Source organism: Salmo salar, chromosome 10, assembly GCF_965601325.2.
Source record: "Salmo salar chromosome 10, fSalSal1, whole genome shotgun sequence".
Classification (NCBI taxonomy): Eukaryota; Metazoa; Chordata; class Actinopteri; order Salmoniformes; family Salmonidae; genus Salmo; species Salmo salar.
In genome coordinates, this window is record NC_138300.1 from 14,442,390 (window position 1) to 14,464,596 (window position 22,207).

Consider the following 22,207-nt stretch of genomic DNA (forward strand, 5'->3'; position numbering starts at 1 on the left):
CAGAAACAAAACACAAGCACGTATGTACGCACACACATTTACTACATCCCTTTCACTCTTTCATACAGTCTGTCTGTCAGTCACTCACTCTATCACACCCACTCGCACACACATGCACGTAAACACGCACACCAACACACATATATATATATACTACCGTTCAAAAGTTTGGGGTCACTTAGAAATCTCCTTGTTTTTGAAAGAAAAGCAAATTTTTTGTTGATTAAAATAAATTCAAATTGATCAGAAATACAGGGTAGACATTGTTATTGTTGTAAATGACTATTGTAGCTGGAAACTGCAGCTTTTTTATCCATCGTACCTGTGTTCCAATGGCACGTTGTGTTAGCTAATCAAGTTTATCATTTTAAAAGGCTAATTGAGCATTAGAAAACCCTTTTGCAATTATGTTAGCAGAGCTGAAAACTGTTGTTCTGATTAAAGAAGCAATAAAACTTCTTTAGACTAGTTGAGTATCTGGAGCATCAGCATTTGTGGGTTCGATTACAGCTCAAAATGGCCAAAAACAAAGAACTTTCTTCTGAAACTCGTCAGTCTATTCTTGTTCTGAGAAATGATGGCTATTCCATGTGAGAAATTGCCAAGAAACTGAAGATCTCGTACAACGCTGTGAACTGCTCCCTTCACAGAACAGCGCAAATTGGCTCTAACCAGAATAGAAAGAGGAGTGGGAGGCCCCGATGCACAACTGAGAAAGAGGACAAGTACATTAAAGTGTCTAGTTTGAGAAACAGACGCCTCACAAGTCCTCAACTAGCAGCTTCATTAACTAGTACCCGCAAAACACCAGTCTCAACGTCAACAGTGAAGAGGCGACTCCGGGATGCTGGCCTTCTAGGCAGAGTTGCAAAGAAAAAGCAATATCTCAGACTGGCCAATAAATATAAAAGATTAAGATGGGAAAAAGAACACACAGAGGAAATATGGAAAAAAGTGTTATGGACAGACAAATCTAAGTTTGAGGTGTTCGGATCACAAAGAAGAACATTCGTGAGACTCAGAAAAAATGTAAAGATGCTGGAGGAGTGCTTGATGCCATCTGTCAAGCATGGTGGCGGCAATGTGATGGTCTGAGGGTGCTTTGGTGGTGGTAAAGTGGGAGATGTGTACAGGGTAAAAGGGATCTTGAAGAAGGAAGGCTATCACTCCATTTTGCAACGCCATGCAATACCCTGTGGACGGCACTTAATTGGAGCCAATTTCCTCCTACAACAGGACAATGGCCCAAAGCACAGCTCCAAACTATGCAATAACTATTTAGGGAAGAAGCAGTCAGCTGGTATTCTTGTCTGTAATGGAGTGGCCAGCACAGTCACTGGATCTCAACCCTATTGAGCTGTTGTGGGAGCAGCTTGACCGTATGGTACATAAGAAGTGTCCATCAAGCCAATCCATCTTGTGGGAGGTGCTTTAGGAAGCATGGGGTGAAATCTCTTCAGATTACCTCAACAAATTGACAACTAGAATGCCAAAGGTCTGCAAGGCTGTAATTGCTGCAAATGGAGGAGTCTTTGACGAAAGCAAAGTTTGAAGGACACAATTGTTATTTCAATTAAAAATCATTATTTATAACCTTGCCAACGTCTTGACTATATTTCCTATTCATTTTGCAACTCATTTCGTGTATGTTTTCATGGAAAACAAGGACATTCTAAGTGACCACAAACTTTTGAACGGTAGTGTATACAGTACCAGTCAAAAGTTTGGACACACATGCTTATTACTGGGTTTTTCTTTATTTTTCCTATTTTCTACATTGTGGTATATTAGTGAAGACATCAAAACTATGAAATAACACATATGGCATCATGTAATAACCAAAAAAGTGTTCAAATCAAATTAGATTTTATATTTGAGATTCTTCAAAGCAGCCAACCTTTGCCTTGATGACAGCTTTGCACACTCTTGGCATTCTTTCAACCCTTCATGAGGTAGTCACCTGGAATGCATTTCAATTAACAGGTGTGCTTTGTTAAAAGTTCATTTGTGTAATTTATTTCCTTCAAGACTGTTGGAAAAGCATTCCAGTTGAAGCTGGTTGAGAGAATGCCAAGAGTGTGCAAAGCTGTCATCAAGGCAAAGGGTGGCTACTTTGAAGAATCTCAAATATATTTTGATTTGTTTAACACTTTATTGGTTACTACATGATTCCATATGTGTTATTTCATAGTTTTTGTCTTCACTATTATTTTCCAATGTAGAAAATAGTAAAAATAAAGAAAAACCCTTGAATGAGGTGATGTCCAAACTTTTACTGGTACTGTATATACACACATTCATTACCAATTTCAAGGTATTGCTGGAGACAATGTTGTGCTTCCCAACTTGTGGTTTGAACTCAGAAGCCTGTGAGAGCTCAGTGTTGGACTGAGAATGAAAGGATTAGATGTACTTTTAGTTTGTGAGTCTTACTATGAGCTTGGTTGCATAGAGGTAGAGTCATTTACCACAGCAGCTGTTCCTTCAGGCTAAAAAGGGTAAAAATATATCTATCAAATATTTCTAAAATATCACACTTCTCAATTCAGTCAGCTGTGTCTGTGACAGCCTCTCTCTCTCAGCGTGAATGACAAAGCCACTGTTGCTAAAGCAAAGTGAGAGAACATCAACAATAACAGTTAAAAAAAAACTATAATAAATACTCAATAATAATGATAATAATAGTGATTAGACAAAAGGGACAATATACAGTGCATTCGGAAAGTATTCAGACCCCCTACCTTTTCCCAAATTTTGTTACGTTAATCTTATTCTAAAATGGATGAAATTATTATTATTGTTTCCCTCATCAATCTACACACAATACCCCATAATGACCAAGCGAAAATAGCTTTTTTGAAATTATTGCTAATTTATTAAAAATAAAAAACAGAAATACCATATTTACATAAGAATTCAGACCCTTTGCTATGAGACTCGAATTTGAGCTCAGGTGCATCCTGTTTCCATTGATCATCCTTGAGATGTTTCTACACCGTGATTGGAGTCCACCTGTGGTAAATTCAATTGATTGGACGTTATTTGGAAAGGCACACACCTGTCAGAGCAAAAACCAAGCCATGAGGTTGAAGGAACTGTCCATAGAGCTCCAAGACAGGATTGTGTTGAGGTAGAGATCTGGGGAAGGGTACCAAAAAATGTCTGCAGCATTGAAGATCCCCAAGAACACAGTGGCCTCTGTAGCGATATTGATGTTAATCATATTGATGTTACACAGGAAACGGAAACCAATTGTTACTTACCGTCTTCATGTACTGGATGTGCTGGTTGACAACATGCATAGTAAAGTTTGCTTGACTATATCTTTGTCTGTCGTGACTACAACATAAAGCATATTGAAACATGGTGGCAGCGGTACTCAAAAGAACCTGAATCTCATCGATGTAAATGAAGAATACATCCCAGGTGACAGTTTGGAAAAGTACCGCATTTACAAGCTAGTCATTGAGCCCAAAGTCAACGCTAGCTGGCTATCGTGAGTGAGTCTATGCTAAAAGCTAACTGGCTATTGGACAAGCAGATTCATGAGTAACTAACATTCCAATCTACAAATAAATCGCCATGGAAAATGCACAGAAACCTCTGGAAAAAATAGACTTTGATGATTGTAATTTAGCACTGACCTGGAAATGTATCATGTACAGCCGTGGCCAAAAGTTTTGAGAATGACACAAATATTAATCTTCACAAAGTCTGCTGCCTCAGTTTGTATGATGGCAATTTGCATATATTCCAGAATGTTATGAAGAGTGATCAGATGAATTGCAATTAATTGCAAAGTCCCTCTTTCCCATGCAAATGACCTGAATCCCCCAAAAAACATTTCCCCTGCATTTCAGCCCTGCCACAAAAGGACCAGCTGACATCATGTTAGTGATTCTCTCGTTAACACAGGTGTGAGTGTTGACGAGGACAAGGCTGGAGATCACTCTGTCATGTTGATTGAGTTCAAATTACAGACTGGAAGCTTCAAAAGGAGGGTGGTGCTTGGAATCATCGTTCTTCCTCTGTCAAACATGGTTACCTGCAAGGAAACACGTGCCGTCATCATTGCTTTGCACAAAAAGGGCTTCACAGGCAAGGATATTGGTGCCAGTAAGATTGCACCTAAATCTGCCATTTATCTGATCATCAAGAACTTCAAGGAGAGCGGTTCAATTGTTGTGAAGAAGGCTTCAGGGCGCCCAAGAAAGTCCAGCAAGCGCCAGGACAGTCTCCTAAAGTTGATTCAGCTGCGGGATCGGGGCACCACCAGTACAGAGCTTGCTCAGGAATGGCAGCAGGCAGGTGTGAGTGCATCTGCATGCACAATGAGGCGAAGACTTTTTGAAGATGGCCTGGTTTCAAGAAGGGCAGCAAAGAAGCCACTTCTCTCCAGGAAAAACATCAGGGACAGACTGATATTCAAAAGGTACATGGATTGGACTGCTTAGGACTGGGGTAAAGTCATTTTCTCTGATGAATCCCCTTTCCGATTGTTTGGGGCATCTGGAAAAAAAGCTTGTCCGGAGAAGACAAGGTGAGCGCTACCATCAGTCCTGTGTCATGCCAACAGTAAAGGATCCTGAGACCATCTATGTGTGGGGTTGCTTCTCAGCCAAGGGAGTGGGCTCACTCACAATTTTGCCTAAGAACACAGCCATGAATAAAGATTGGTACCAACACATCCTCCGAGAGCAACTTCTCCCAACCATCCAGGAACAGTTTGGTGACAAACAATGCCTTTTCCAGCATGATAGAGCACCTTGCCATAAGGCAAAAGGGATAACTAAGTGGCTCGGGTAACAAAACATCGATATTTTGGGTCCATGGCCAGGAAACTCCCCAGACCTTAATCCCATTGAGAATTCTGACAAAGTTCTGACAAACTCCAAGCATTGATTATGCAAGAATGGGCTGCCATCAGTCAGGATGTGGCCCAGAAGTTAATTGACAGCATGCCAGGGCGGATTGCAGAGGTCTTGAAAAAGAAGGGTCAACACTGCAAATAGACTCTTTGCATCAACTTCATGTAATTGTCAATAAAAGCCTATGACACTAATAAAATGCTTGTAATTATACTTCAGTATTCCATAGTAACATCAGACAAAAATATCTAAAGACAGTGAAGCAGCAAACTTTGTGGAAATTAATATTTGTGTCATTCTCAAAACTTTTGGCCACAACTGTAATTTAGTTTGGCGGAATGTATCATGGCGCCAGAGAAGATGGCTGACATTTTACGTGCTCCTAACCAACCGTGTTTTTTTTGTATTGTTTGTAACTTATTTCTTTTTTTACTTATTTTGTACATAATGTTGCTGCTACCGTCTCTTATGACCGAAATTAACTTCTAGACATCAGAACAGCGATTACTCACCATGAACTGTCAGAAGCTTTTTTGTCCTTTAACCTCTCTAGGGGGTGTGGGACGCTACCATCCTACCTGGCCAACATCCAGTGAAATTGCAGAGAGCCAAATTCCATCAGTACAGATACCAACACATCTTGACCACCAAAGTCCATTTGATGTCACAAAGCTGTCCAGTACTTTAAAAAGATCCTCTCCTGTTGTCCTGGTTTCTAGAAGAGGATGTCTTCCTTAATTGACCCCCCATAAACGCAAAGGACATATACCAGGACTCATCCAGCTGTAATGCATAGAATTCACTGGCTTGTATGCGAAGCAGTCATTGTTTCAAAACATCTCCTGCCATGTCACTGGTGCGTCGTGAAACAATGTTGTTTGATGAAGACATTGTCTGTATAGTTTTTTTAGCCTTTTCCCCCAGCATTGTCCCAGCCATATCCGCAGCAGCAGGAAGAATTAAGTCCTCCACAATAGTATGGGGCTTGCCTGTCCTAGCCACTCGGTAGCTCACCATATAAGACCCTTCTAGCCCCTTCTTATTAATGATATCTGTTGCTTTTATACATGTCTTACTACTCGAAAGTCATCTTAATTCTCGCAAAAAAAAATCTCCTGTGGCTTATTTTTTTAATTGGCATGTTTCGTTTCAAAATGTCTGCGCAAGAGTGAAGGTTTCATCGAGTTGTGAGACAGTACTGTTGCACATATAACACACTGTGGCTGAGGAAAGGCACTACTCCCAATATAAGTGAACCTCAAATCAATGTAGTTCTCATCATATTTGTACCTCTTCGATGGTCCAACGTCCCTGTCAGCTCTTCGGCTGCATCAGATTCACAACTGTCAGTGTCCATGCTAACTGGGCTACTAAGAAATGTAGAATTACTGATGCTAGCATTGGATGTGCTTGTGGAAGCAGAACAACTTGTGTCGTCGACAGGTGCAGGTGTAGTACTGCTGGTAGTAGCAGTACTCCCAGTAGAGCTGGTATGTGTCTCTATAGACGCGGGCCTTACTTTTTTTAACCATTTATCCATGTTCGAGCAAACGGAATGAGCAGCAGCTACGTTTAGCTACATATGGACTGTTAGTGGAATTCCCGCAAGAGAGTAGCGGTTAATGTGATTGGATGTTAATTATTTGATTAGGCTACCTGTATTTGACATTGTGTTCGCTGAACACTAGATGGTTTCATTTTTGGCAGTGAAACGAGGCTACTCAGGCGAGAAAAAAACATCACCCAAATGTATAGCCCCGTTGGAAAATCTAAATGGGCTGTTTGAAAATGTGAATCACATTTCTATTTGGCGTACTCCCGACGGCATTCGCATACCCCAGTTTGGGAATAGCCGGTCTACAGGATACCCGTAAATTAATGGGAAAGTGGAAAACAGCCAAAAGACTAATGGCAAAAGCAAAGAGAGTAGGTGCTGACCCATACCTGGATCACAGAAATCCCTTGTCACAAGGAACAGACAGCAGCCTTGCAATGGAGCTCATGGGAAGATGTACAAAGACACTACTGCTAATGAGTAAAAATTTGCTGGGACCGGTGATGACAAGCTGTCAGCAGGAGAAGTTCAAAGAAAGACAGCAGAGACAGGAAAAGTACTACGACACCTCTGCTAAGGATATCACAGAGCTGCAACGAGATGACAGGGTGAGAGTTCAGCCACTCACAGGACAGAAACAGTGGTGGCAGAGGGCCACAGTAGTCACTGTGGAGCAAAGGTCCAACGAGGTGAAGACAGAACAGGGACAAGTCTTCAGGAAGAACAGGAGACACCTGAGGAAGAGCAGAGAAATAGAGGAGGATTTCCCCACTGTTGAAGAGCCTGGCACAGAGCCATTAAACAGGCAACCAGCTGAAGCCCAGCAGTGGACGCCGCACCTCGACAAGAAGTTCCAAACATCTCAGGTCAAGCACCTCCAGATGTAATCAACACTCCCCACACAAGGTCTGGTAGGGCCATCTGAAGACCTATGTATCTGAAAGACTTTGTGTGAATGTACATTTAAAAAAAAGAATAACATAATGGACAGGCAGACATTAAACAAACATTCAGTTCACATTCAAGTTTATTGCAGACTTGGACTACAAGCCAAAGTTAGGTGGAGTCTGCCTTTGTAGGTTAAAATGATGTCACACATGAAACGGAAACTAACTGCTACTTACCGTCTTCATGTACTGGATTTGCTTGTTAACAACATGCATAGTAAAGTTTGCTCAACTATATACACTACCTTTCAAAATCATCCGTTTCCAGCTACAATAGTCATTTACAACATTAACAATGTCTACACTGTATTTCTGATCAATTTGATGTTATTTTTATGGAATTTTTTTTGTGCTTTTCTTTTAAAAACAAGGACATTTCTAAGTGACCCCAAAATTTTGAACGGTAGTGTATAGTTAAGCTTTTTCTTTGCTAATCTGCCTAGAAGGCCAGCATCCCAGGGGTCGCCTCTTCACTGTTGACATTGAGACTGTTGTTTTGCAGGTACTATTTAATGAAGCTGCCAGTTGAGGACTTGTGAGGTGTCTGTTTCTCAAACTAAACACTAATCTACTTGTCCTCTTGCTCAGTTGTGCACAGGGGCCTCCCACTCCTCTTTCTATTCTGGTTAGAGACAGTTTGCGCTGTTCTGTGAAGGTAGTACACAGCGTTGTACGAGATCTTCAGTTTCTTGGCAATTTCTCACATGGAATAGCCTTCATTTCTCAGAACAAGAATAGACTGACGAGTTTCAGAAGAAAGTTATTTGTTTCTGGCCCCTTTTGAGCCTCTAATTGAACCCACAAATGTTGATGCTCCAGATACTCAACCAGTCTAAAGAAGGACAGTTTTATAGCTTCTTTAATCAGAACAACAGTTTTCAGCTATGCTAACATAATTGCAAAAGGGTTTTCTAATGATCAATTAGACTTTTAAAATGGATTAGCTTACACAACGTGCAATTGGAACACAGGAGTGATGGTTGCTGATAATGGGCCTATGTAGATATTCCATTAAAAATCAGCCGTTTCCAGCTACAATAGTCATTTACAACATTAAGAATGTCTACACTGTATTTCTGATCAATTTGATGTTATTCTGGACAAAGAATGTGCTTTTCTGTCAAAAACAAGGACATTTCTAAGTGACCCCAAACTTTTGAACGGTAGTGCATATCTTTGTCTGTCGTGACTACAACACAAAGCATATTGATACAGCCTCCATCATTCTTCAATATAAGAAGTTTGGAACCACCAAGACTCTTCCTAGAGCTGGCCGACCGACCAAACTGAGCAATCGGGAGAGAAGCGCCTTGGTCAGGGAGGTGACCAAGAACCCGATAGTCACTCTGACAGAGCTCCAGAGTTCCTCTGTAGAGATGGGACAACCTTCCAGAAGGACAACCATCTCTGCAGCGCTACACCAATCAGGAATTTAAGGTAGAGTGGCCAGAAGGAAGCCACTCCTCAGTTAAAGGCACATGACAGCCTGCTTGGAGTTTGCCAAAAGACACCTAAAGGACTCTCAGACCATGAGAAACAAGATTCTCTGTTCTGATGAAAACAAGATTTAATTATTTGGCCTGAATGCCAAGCATCACATCTGAAGGAAATCTGGCACGATCCCTCCAGTGAAGCATCATGCTGTGGGGATGTTTTTCAGCGGCAGGGACTGGGAGACTAGTTAGGATCGAGGGAAAGATGAACGGAGCAAAGTACAGAGTGATCCTTAATAAAAACCTGCTCCTGAGCGCTTAGGACCTCAGACTGGGGCGAAGGTTCACCTTCCAACAGGACAACGACCCTAAGCACACAGCCAAGACAACGCAGGAGTGGCTTCGGGACAAGTTTCTAAATGTCCTTGAGTGGGCCAGCCGGAACCCGGACTTGAACCTGATCGAACATCTCTGGCGAAACCTGAAAATAGCTGTGCAGCGATGCTCCCCATCTGCAGAGAAGAATGGGAGAAACTCCCCCAAATACAAGTGTGCTAAACTTGTAGCGGCCTAGTGGTTAGAGAGTTGGGCCAGTAACCGAAAGGTTGCTAGATTGAATCCCTGAGCTGACAAGGTAAAAAATCTGTCGTTCTGCCCCTGAACAAGGCAGTTAACCCACTGTTCCTAGGCTGTCATTGTAAATAAGAATTTGTTCTTAACTGACTTGCCTAGTTAAATAAAGGTTAAATATAAAATAAATAATATATATATAATATATAAAATAAATAAAAATAGAAGACCCAAGGCTGTAATCGCTACCAAAGGTGCTTCAACAAAGTACTAAGTAAAAGGGTCTGAATACTTATGTAAATGTAATAACGTTTTGGATTTTTAATACATTTGCAAAATGTTCTAAAGACCTGTTTTTCTTTGTGTGTTTACACATACACATGCAAGCACATACACAGACTTGTGCACATGATTTTGCATGGGTGTGTGCATTTAGGAATGCATGGATGAGTGTAATAGTCTACATGTTATTTGATGTAGTATCTATGTTCTAGGCTATTTAGAGTGCATACATGAGGTGTTGTGTGTAAGTATGTAAAGAAATTAAATGAGTACAAATAATTAAATAAGGAAACAAAAGAGAACAAAAACATAACACAATGAAACAAAACACTAACAGCCCAGTCTATCCCACCTCTTTCCTCTCTCAGCATTGGGCTCTACTTAATATGTATCACTGAAAAGTAGCCTAAGCATTTCACTGTTAGTCTACGCCTGTTGTTTACGAAGCATGGGGCAAATAACGTTTCATTTTATTTGAAGCGTTACAGATAGGGCGCAGGCCCCTGTCCGGTCTTGATCAAGTCATGAGCTAAACTGGTCGGCTATTGCGTAGCAAACTAGCGGTGCCAAAAACACTGGTATGCCCTAGAAAGCCTATTTAAATTCCGATCGCCAGAACGTCCTAGAAATAATTTTTGGCCTCTAAAATTAGTTTATTATGATCAAGTTCGATCCCCAGGGTGAAGTATTTTGAAGTTCGCTACAAATCGAGATATTTTCTGAAATAGTGATCCATTCTGACTAGTGCATTTGTCGTCACACAGGACCACGTGCTGACACAGACTAATCTGGCTACTATACAACGTATCAATAAAATACACTATGTTGACACGTGCCCTTTCGAAAACAACAGAGTCAGAACTGAGCCTTTGCCGAGCTCAAGCGCTAATCTGAACTAGGAAACTGCCATTTCCAACTTGATAAATAGTTGAACGCAGCACGCGTATAACTACATCCAGTTAGCAAGTCGGACATTTCAGTTTACACAGTTCCGACTAGTACGTGAACGCGGCATTTGTTTGTCTCGCAAACGCTACTGTAATCGATTGATCGTCTTTCTCACGTTTGATGAGATTTAGTGTGCGAAATAACCTACTTTCAGTACATGTTTAAAGGTCTACTGAAAGCACAATGTTTTCGCCTTTCGGTGTTCCCCGTCCTTACGCAAGTTTGCGATGGCCACAATTTTGTTTCAGCCATGAGGATACAAACTGTTCCACTCAGAGAGGATACATGTAGCCTAATGTTGTTATTTATTATCGATATCCGAAGTGACAGCGAGTGAGTGTAGTATGCTTGGTATGCATATAGCCCAAAATCAGTTGTCATTAGAAGTGAAGTTGCATAAGACACATTGATATTCATATCAACGAATAGACATTGATTATTTAAGAGACAAACGTACTTCAAACTTGGCGATCCATGAAAATCCAGATAGTTACCATCCATACACAACCGTGCTATGTTGGGCGGAAACAATAACTGGATTGACAAGTAGCTAAACCACTTACAATGCGAGAAACAGGACCTGGACCGAGGATTCGTTATGGAGGCTCAAGTTTGGTTGTAGAGTATTACAAGTTAAACAGTAAAATCATGTGACTACTGTAGGAATGTCTGGTTTATTTGTCAGGACTGTCCCACAGTCATATCGGCAGGATTTGTAAGAAAATAAATAGGCTTTAGTGAAGAAGAAGAAAAAGAAAATTAGTACAAGAAAAAAGTGTTTTATGTAAAAAAATATATATTTCAAAAAAGGACACGTTTTTTTATAAAACATTAAAAGCAGATGATAGCCTATTTATACAATTGAAACATGCTACACGATACAGTACACATATTTCAACTAGATATTGTATTTGTGCAGCTAGCCTACTGCACTTCTTTTGATGGCACAGTTACTTTATCGGTTGGTTGTAAACCTGATGAGTTAAACCACAGATGAAAAATAGTTTTGTTTTTCATGTACTGTATGCCTACGTAGAATGGAAATACCTTCCGCAGTGCAATTATGACTGTAGGATATTTCATGTTTGCCCCCAAAAAAGTTACACCGGAACAAACTGTAGGAGGAATAGAAACCTGATGCTTTTGTTACCTTAGCTACATCACACCCCAACAGTCCTCGTATCATTGTGTACATGGGAAAGGACAGGCACAACAGGTAAATTTGATTTTGTCAATAATTTAGTGAGCCTAATCCTTCAAACTCGACACTAGAGTTTTAGCCAAACCAAGATATAGATCAAAACCAAAAGACTGTTGTTAGATTTTAATTGTTGCAGTTTCAGATGTTTCCATGACTTCTTCCTCATTCATTTTTGTATGCCTTTTTTACATTTCTGTAATTGTAGTTGTAGGCGTATTGTTAAGTCATTTTGAGATTTGTGTTGCGTGTCCCTCTTTTAAAAACTGTGCATGAAGAAGTCATTGATTATTATAATTAGCATTTTTCTTTTCCAGCTTCCAACCTGACCATGGAATATAACGAAACAAACATCACGTTATGATTATGATTATGATTATAAAGACGAGGTCTGTAACAAGGAAGGTGTTGTCAAGTTTGGCTCCATCGCCACCCCTGCCTTCTTCTCTGTGGTGACCATCCTGAGTCTAGCAGGCAACATCCTTGTCCTGGTCATCCTGGCCAAGTACGAGAACCTCAAGTCTCTCACCAACATCTTCATCCTCAACTTGGCCCTATCTGACCTGTTGTTCACCTTTGGTCTGCCCTTCTGGGCAGCCTACCACATCTGGGGCTGGACCTTTGGCTGGTTACTCTGCAAGACTGTCACCTTTGTCTTCTACGCAGGCTTCTACAGCAGCGTTTTGTTCCTGACCATCATGACGATCCACCGCTACCTGGCCGTGGTGCATCCTCTGTCCGACCACGGCTCCCAGAGGGGCTGCTACGGGGTCACCATCTCGCTCATCATCTGGGCGATCAGTTTTGGTTCGGCCGTCCCCGCTTTGATTTTCAGCTCTGTCCAAAAGAATCCCCACGAAGGAGACCATTTGCATTGTGAATACAGCGTTCCACTGTGGAAGAAAGTGAGCACATACCAACAGAACGTCTTCTTCTTGGCTGCTTTTGCAGTTATGGCTTTCTGCTATGTAAGAATATTGGCGGCAATCTTCAAGTCAAGGTCACACATGAGGAATCGAACCATGAACCTGATCTTCAGTATAGTGGCAGTATTTTTCCTTGGCTGGGCGCCTTACAATGTGGTGATATTTCTGAGGTTGTTGACTGACCACTCTGTAGCACCTTTCAACGATTGTGAGGTCAGCATGAAGCTGGACTATGGGTTCTACGTGTGTCGACTCATTGCTTTCTCCCACTGCTGTCTCAACCCCGTCTTCTACGCATTTGTTGGGATCAAGTTCAGAAATCACTTGAAGGTTATTCTGCAGGAACATTGCCGTCGCCAAAGCACCATAGATTCACAACAGATTAGAGCGATCCCCTCAAGGGGATCAATGTATTAGTCTGGCTCTTGAAGTTTCAGAGCACCATGGACTGAGCAGACTTCCGTCTAACCATGATCAATTGTACATTTCCCTTTTTGCTTTTTCAATACATTTAGAATGTTACTTTTAATCTTTTATTTCCATAACTTTTTAATCATTGTCATTTTGTCTTGTTCTTTTCATTCTGTTGTTAATCCCACTATTGGTATTTTAACAAGGGTTAAAATACAGTGTTTTATGTATGAGTATAACGTATCAAAAGTGCTTTTCAAATAAAGTTATTATTGATGTGAACCATTTTTACAGTATGTGTACTACAGTGGATATTAGGACAGATACAGAGGACAAACTCCAAATTACATCTTGAAATATGGGGATGAAGAGAGTAGATCAACTGGTGTGGGGAGATAGGCTCCCCGTAGTAGCATTACAATTTTAGCACTGCATAATGGGACTTTTTCATAGCTTCTGCTAGGGTTCCACTGCCCTCTGCTGGGGAAAGAGAGAAACAATAAAAAAGGTTTACACAGCAGGGTCCTCAATTCTTTCCCTACGAGGTCCAGAGCCTGCTGGTCCAGAGCCTTCCCTATGAGTTCCAGAGCAAGGGCTTGGGCTCTGTTTCAAAATATCACTTTTTTATGACAGCGGTTCCACACCTTCCCGTGACACAAATTGTGTGGGGAAAATATTGTATTTTATTCTGTTATATTCCATTATATTCTTACTACAAAATATGTGTGTTGACTGATCGGAGTAGGTGTGTCTGTTTAAAGAACAAAATAATTAACGATTTCATTCACTTGGAAGTAACATAATTCAACTCAAAATATGGCATTCTATTGTTTTGAAAATACATTTTATTAGTCTTTGTTTCTTAGGACCTGCCTAAAATGAAATAATAATGGATTTCTTTTTGATGGCGTATGTTCAATGGGTTTATTAAAATAGACGCCCAACCACATCCGCACACCATTACTACCACCCATCACATAGGAGGTATAAATAACAGGCGCTAGCAAGAATGTGTTAAAAATTGGCCTGTTTGTGCCAAAACATTTTTAAGGAAAAATATACACCAATCCTATGTGAAAGCAGAATAGCTATTTTCTTGTGATGACAGCAAATTACCAGCAGAGGGTGGTAAAGCATAACATAAGAATTCACATCCATGTAGCCTAGGTCAGGGGGTTTCAAACCGTCCATGTTGCCTATTTCAACTATTTCACAGCTAGCACACCTAATTCAACTTGTCAATTAATAATCAAGCCCTTGAATAGGTGAATCAAGTGAGCTAGTTCAGTAGCCTTGTAGTAAGTAGCCTTGCCTTGTACGAGCTGTAACGTCTCATAGGAGCAGACCTCCTGTTTCTGTAGAGTAAGGCAGCTTGATGTACAAGTACACCCCACTGGACAGGAAGCTAGTCTATCGCAGTGCCAAGCAGAGACGCATTGGGTCCCATTTTTACAGTCTTCGGTATGACTTAGCCAGAGATCGAACTCACAACCTGACAATCCCAGGGCGGACGCTAATATATAAATTATAATATATGCCGTTTAGCGGATGCTTTTTTCCAAAGCGAGTCGACTTACAGTCACGCATGGATCCATTTTTACAAAAGGGTGGTCCCAGGAATCAAACCCAATATCCTGGCGTGGCAAACATGTCCAATCACCGTCCATGTATCATAAGCCAATCATGTATAGCTTCTCCTCCTTTGAAAGAAGGACACAGCCAATAGCATCGCACCCCTCCATCGTTGGCTGACTCAGCCAACCACCAAGAAAAATAATGTGCGATGTCCAGAGAGTGCACGATCGAGAATGAACTGTAGAGCCAACTTGTTTTCCAACAGTATCATTTAAATAGCAAGCGCTAACCATGTTAACACTTCTAGGGAGAGAGAGAACGTTTTTGTATTCTTACCCATGTTCCCCTAATTTTTGAGTGTCCAGTTTTCCGTTAGAATGTTCCCAAAAACTATCTATGTTAGCCAAAACCTGAGAACCTTTTCAGCATGTCGAGTAGAACTTATCTAGAACTTGATTATGATGTTCTCAGAATCTACAACATTAACGTACTAGGCACTTTTTATGGGACGTTGCAACAACATTCATGTGTCCAGTTTTCTGAGGGTTAGGAGAATATCACACACACACACAGACACACACACACACACAGCCCCTAGGGGCCCAAGGTAATGAGTGGGTATGGCAACTGACTGATTCTTAGTGAATGACAGGATCCAAACATATAACAACATCCATGCAAACAGAGGAAAAAAACTCCATCTGTAAGTTCTAGGGCTCGATTCAATCAGATTATTTGAATCCAGTGGAGGCTGCTGAGGGGAGGATGGCTCATAATAATGCCTGGAATGGAGCTAATGGAAGGGCATCAAACACAAACTGTGTGTTTGATACCATTCCACTGATTCCGCGCCAGTCATTACCACAAGCCCCTCCTCCCCAATTAAAATGTCCCCCAACCTCCTGTGTCTGAATCAGTGTGCTATCATGGCAGCAGAGCCGTAGTAGTTGAGGAAAAATAATGTGACAAAAAAATGTAATATTGACAACAAGCTCAATACAATCCTCAATGGAGGAGTCTGAACCGCTAACTCAGACGCAGGCGCCGGCGAAGTTGTAGGTGCTGTCCCAGTAGGTCCACTGGTAGAGACCTGCTTAAAGGGAGTAAAATACAGAGACAGCACTACAGTATGGTAATTTCAGTAAAAGAGAGTACATGTTGTTTTAGCCTGTAAGCTTGATTAATTGTACCTCCACGGGATGAAATCCACAGACATCTCTGAAGTCCCCGGAGCAGAGCTAGCACGGACCTGCATTGGTCAATTCTCTATCTGTAACAATACTTAAGGAAAGCCTGCGTTAGGAATTCCCCCTGCTGGTGACTTCACCATCTCACAGCACTATCAAACAGCTCACCCCACTAACCCTCCCCCACACCAGAAACCGGGAGTCAAGGGGTGATGCCCTCTGGCTCTCTCTGGAACTTTCCTTAACCTGTTGTGATTGGTTGACAAGATCACAGCTTGGGTCTTTGACAGTGCATATACTCTCTTTGTTACAATATGCAATGACAATTTGATGCCCATATATTATAATAAAGTTGCTGTTCATTAGTAGTAACGAAATACATTTAATGACAGGTATTTCTAGTAACACAGTATGTTTTCTAGATGAACACAAAGTTCAAATGTCATAGGCATATGCATGTTTTGCCAATATCTCAGCATAATACATACTTTTGGAGAGGTCACACCACTTCTGCCTCGGAGCTGGCCTGTTGCCCGCATCGGCGGGCCAAACCCCTGTGGTGGCAAATGTCCGCAAGCGGGACATCCACTCCCTTATGGGGCTTATGGGTCTTTTTAGACATCTGAAACCAACAGGCCAATCAAGGATCATGGCAAGTTAGTCAACTTTGGCTATTATCAGCTAGGCTATCATCATGGACTGACTGATTTTAATGAATAAACAAATACATAGGTATTAACTTAGGCTATATACTGTAGGTAACATAAGCTATGGCTAGACATGGGCCCCCGAGTGGCGCAGCGGCCTAAGGCACTGCATCTCAGTGCAAGAGGTGTCACTATAGCACCTGGTTCGAATCCAGGCTGTATCACATCCGGCTGTGATTGGGAGTGCCATAGGGCGGCACACAATTGGCCCAGCGTTGTCCGGATTTGGGTGGAGTAGGCCGTCATTGTCAATAAGAATTTGTTCTTAACTGGCTTGCCTAGTTAAATAGAAAATAAATATTTATTACAAGACAGAAGTTTGTCTCCTGGACATCAACGCATTATCCTTAACTGGCACAATAATACCTATCTACCTAGCTAGTCAAAAGAAAATCAGTTGACACTAACTCTGATAGCTGCCTCCATTGAAAGTGAATGTTACCAAATTATATCTGTTTACATAGCTAGCAAACGTTAGCTAGATAGCTAACAAACTTAGCTAGCTGAATAGCATTTACTACAATGAGCAATAACTTAACCTTGGTAATGTTAGCAGACTGCATGATATTTTAGATCTCACCAACTTTGACAGTTATATTACCTATGAAAATGAATGCTAGAGTACTGTAATGTTACTGTACCATGCTAGCTAGTTTGCCAGGCAGCTGCTAAGCCAAAAGTGTGTGTTCTATCTGTGTGGCTAAACTAAGCAGAAACTATTGATAACTTAGCTACAAGTTAGCGGTTGCTATTTTATTATACTGTTGGGAAACAAGTTGTTAATATCACCATTGCAGTATAATTCAGGTATTATATATTTTTTATATATAGAGATTTTTTTTACCCCCCTTTTCCTGATATCCAATTACGATCTTGTCTCATCGCTGCAACTCCCCATTGGGCTCGGGAGAGGCGAAGGTGAAGTAATGCGTCCTCCGAAACATGACCCACCTAACTTCGCTCCTTAACACCCACCTGCTTAACTCGGAAGCCAGCCGCACAAATGTGTTGGAGGAAACATCGTTCAACTGGCAACCGGGGTCAGCCCGCAGGCACCCGGCCTGCCACAAGGAGTCGCTAGAGCACGATGAGCCAAGTAAAGCCCCCCCGGCCAAACCCTCCCCTAACCCGGCGACGCTGGGCCAATTGTGCGCCATCCTATGGGACGACCGGTCACGACCGGTTGTGGCACAGCCGATGAATGAAGCCCAGGTCTGTTGTAACACCTCTAGCACTGTGATCCAGTGCCTTAGACTGCTGCGCCACTCAGGAGGCCCCTGAAACACTAAGTTGTATGGATATGAGTCAGAAACAGTAATTCTAGTTTAAAAATTGACTACAAAGTGTAAATAGGATAATTTTGTTCATAAAGTAAGTCTTGTCTAAAAGAGAGTTTGGAATATCAGTGTGTCACACTAAGTAAAATAATGTTGGGCTTGGATTACAATTATTTAATCAAATCATGCCCCCCTTTTCCAAGCTCCATGTACAAATCGGCCCTCCGCCCACTTCACTTCCCTTCATTGAATGGGGCTCATCACCCCCAACATGTTCAAAGGACGACAGACTGAAAAGCCTCCACAGCCAAAGTTATATGGTTTGCATGCCCTGCTGACGGACCCAAGTATGCTGAATAGCTAGGTGGTTGGAGTTTGTCGGTCCCCAAGTCTGCACCACTAACGCTAGGTCGGTGTGCAATGACTGGTGGTGGTGAGTATAACCAGAGACACTGGAATATAATGACTTCTGGTATAACTTAACTAACAACGTTAGATCATGTTTATGCTGGTTATGTAGGTAGCTAGCCATCTTTTGATAAAGCGAGTCAGGCTAGCTAACATTAGCTAGCGAGGCAGACTAGCTAACGTTTTAGCTAATGTTAGCATAGCTAGGTCATTATAACTTAGTTAGGTCGTAGCTTATACACGTTTATTGTGTATTGTCTAGATACTGCTGCAGGGCTCTACAGTGGAACCATTTACTCTTACATGCGCCCAAATATTTTGCAGTGTGACCTGGGATTTTAATTTAGGAACACCAGTGCGCCTAGAAAAATTAAAGATTCTAGCTTTAATAATACCTCAAATATTTGTTATTGTGCTCCTACATTTCTTTGTGTGCCTTTTCCAACTTAGGCGCACAAGCACTCTATGTAAAAAAGGTCAGCGTAAGAGCCCTGGGCTATGTAATATTATAAACTGAGTGGTTTGAGCTCTGAATGCTGTTTGGCTGACAGGTGTGGTATATCAGATCGTATACCACAGGTATGACAAAACATTTATAATTACTGCTCTAATTACGTTGGTAACCAGTTTATAATAGCAATGTAACAGGGTTATATTGGTGATTCCCCTTGTCACTTTATTGTTAAGCCAATGGGTTTTTGGTTTTATTTTTGTCTTGCCTTCACCTACTCAACATGGCATCTTATTGGCTGGTTTGTGTAGCTTGCTTACGAGGGAGGATGTTTCAGTTAGAATCGTCCCAGTGAACAAGCACCAAACCAGCGGTAAGTTGTTGGTTGCAAAGCACTGTACGTCAAAAGTGATTTTTATTCTCCCAAGTGATGATTTAAATGTACAATTTATATCAATTTCTTTGTAAATGTTATTCGAACATCACACATAAGATGCAGCGGTTTTTGGTGAATATTTGTTGTGCATTTTGTTGTAGAGAATTTCAGCTAATACTAGCTAGCAACTTACTGTGTCTGGTGGGGGGGTTGTATATTTTGTACAGTGCGTGAGTGCAGAGTCGGATGGTGAGTTGTGCATTGCATTATGTGCAATTTTGTGCTGTTCCTATCAGGTACATTGTTAAAGATATTATATTGTATATTGTAATTGTATTATTTTGGTAACTACATTGCCCAGTGAACAAGCACCAAACCAGTGTGCGTGAGTGCAGAGTTGGATGGTGAGTCGTGCATTGCATGACGTGCAATTTTGTGCTGTTCCTATCAGAATAAAGCTCCACAACTGGTGTTACAAGTTGGAGTTCGTGTCGATGATTGATTGTACACAACGCAAGAAGACTACTGTGTCATGTCTTTGGCATCATTAAAACTGAAGACATATTTATCAAATAACTCTCTGTAATTATTATTACGCGATTAACCTGATTAATCATGCAACTGTAATTAACTAGGAAGTCGGGGCACCAAGGAAAATATTCAGATTACAAAGTTATAATTTTCCTAATATAACTTTCAGATATTTTAATATCTGATCAATTAGTCTTCGAATTAATTAATTATTATTCTGTCGGTATCGATAGTCTAAGAGTTTAACCACGGGGTATGGTTAAAAGTTCATCAAGAGAAACGCATGGTCTTCTCTCAAACCTTGGCCCTCTCGTTATCGAGGTAAGCTGGTCTCCAACCTTTAGCCATCTCATAATTGAGGTAAGCTCGGTCTGGTGATAGAAAACCTTGGTAGGGGTTTTATTCGGAAGAGCAGAAAAGGCTGTCTCATGACGCCAGGTCCTGTCTGCGTCCCTGGGGGTGTGCCAAGGACTTAGTGAAACTTTAAACAGAAATACAACTCTCTCACATTAACATCATTACATAGCATCCCATCATCTCACAAATAGCTTCATCCTTATTCATTCATTTTATACAACCATTTAGATGTAAGTCTCATAGCTGAGGCTATTGTATAAGCATGATTATGGTAATGTAGCCGTATTGTCTCTCATGAGTTTCACAAAATTGTACCAAACGGACCAGTTCATAGCTGGATTCTTCACCGATCTTTTATACCTTCTCCAGAACCTGAATGTCGTTCGGTTCTCCAGTTCTGTGAGGTGGAAGAAATTCATTTGTCCTCTCTATACTATGGCCATGAGGAGAGGGTCTCCTCGTAGGAATTTACGACCGCTCTTACAGAGCCTGGTGTCAGAAGTATAGAGGTCGGGGGATGGTGCTCGCAGTGTCCAAAGAGGGCAACGTCATGACAACTGTTACAGCAACAAGGCACCTCTGGGGTTTGTGTTATATGGCCAATATACCACGGCTAAGGGCTCAATCCAGCACTCCGCGTCGTGGTATATTTGACATATACCACACCCCCCTGGGCCTTACTGCTTAATTATCATTGGATAATGCTAACGTTAGCCTACAAGTTGAATTTGCAAGTTAGTTCATAGCTCATACAAGTGTATTCTGTATTGTCTAGGGCAAAACTAAACAATGGATGCAGCAATGGTGGTGGCTAACTCATGTCTGAGTCTGACTAATGCAGCATTCACGTGCTAGTCGGAACTCGGAAATTTGCCAAGTTCAACGAATCAGCAAGTCGGATATTTCCGAGTTTCCTAGTTCCGACTAGCATGTGAACTCGGCATAATACAGTGAATCTAATCCAATCTGGAGCTACAGTCTGTCTACATCTGTAAAGCATAGAATTAGGGTTTCCACTAGTTACCAGAGACACAAAGTAAAAATTGTCTATACATATAAATGGATGAAAACAAAAGTCAATTTTAGTGGTGTGGTTAAGGTTAGGGTTGCGGTTTGGTTTAAAATCACATTTTAAGAAGATAAATTGTTGAAATAGGAGGGGTTTATGACTTTGTGGCTGTGGAATTAGCTTTACCCGAGTTACTGCCCTGATGACACAAATGGCTACATCAACAACGGTAATGTGAGTCTTGTAAAATGTTGTATTAAAAAATACCCAGTACTGGATGTCATTTTGGCTGTGAAATGCATTATCACAAAGCTTATTTTCTGTAACAAAATGCACTTCACCACTTGGCTCTCTATTGTATCACCGTGTCACAGGCCCTCCCAGTCAACACCACCTCATAAAATGAGGAAGTACAATGTTTATAAAGATTGCCTGCTGCAGTTGTCCAGTTTGCAGCTGAACATGTAGCTCACTACATTCAATTCCATATAATTGAATAGCCCATTTCATAGAGTAATAAACTGGACGATTTAGTAACTTACTTTGAAAGGATGGGGATTGGGTCTAAATAGGCGTTTGGCAGTCTAAATTAAGTGTACTTGTCTTTAACTGCCATTTCCCGAAAGTCAGACTCTTCCCACACGCCAACTAATTTCTCTCTGCTTAAGAAGCATCTACATTCAAGTCATTTTATGTGGTTATCCTTATATATATATATATATATGTATATATATATATATATATATATATATATATATATATATATATATATATATATATATATATATATATAAATAAATATATATATATATATATATATATTCTCCAGACTTGCCCAGAGGGAATTGTTGATATGTTGTAAATGTTTTATTCTAGATAACATTTATTTATTTTTTATTCACAAAAAATGCATTTTACATGCATGTCTTTAGTATATGACAGATAGAAATATGAAAAAGTTTCAAAACCTAGCCTGGAGGTGGCCCCAATAGAATTAGGAATCAGATTACAAGAATTGCCATGAGCCTTCTATTGATGGAATAAAGGTCATCCATCTTGGTCAGAGAGTTGGTAAACCATGGTTTGCCAGTGCTGTGATAAGATATTGTGTAAAATATCTGGTGTGAAAATGAATTTGAAGAATTTATCTGCAGTGTAAGTTTGTTAGCTAGCTAGCCACCCAGTTTTAGA

The 22,207-nt window shown here is 40.9% G+C and overlaps 2 protein-coding genes across 3 annotated transcripts in view; one reads left to right on the forward strand and one right to left on the reverse strand.

Moving 5' to 3' along the window:
- Positions 1 to 11,126, reverse strand: part of LOC106613556 (FYVE and coiled-coil domain-containing protein 1) — a 61,811-nt gene extending 50,685 nt beyond the window's left edge. For both annotated transcript variants that reach the window (XM_014215940.3, XM_014215939.3), the window contains exon 1: positions 11,061 to 11,126. The gene's annotated coding sequence lies outside the window, so the exon portion shown is untranslated. The remainder of the gene's footprint in view (positions 1 to 11,060) is intronic.
- A 1,004-nt stretch (positions 11,127 to 12,130) lies between these two features.
- LOC106613986 (chemokine XC receptor 1) lies at positions 12,131 to 13,420 on the forward strand (the record flags this gene model as incomplete). The annotated part of the gene is made up of 1 exon (XM_014216883.3): positions 12,131 to 13,420. A coding segment is annotated over one exon (1,014 nt), but the record flags the coding sequence as incomplete, so codon positions are not given.
- Between the last annotated feature and the right edge of the window lie 8,787 nt (positions 13,421 to 22,207).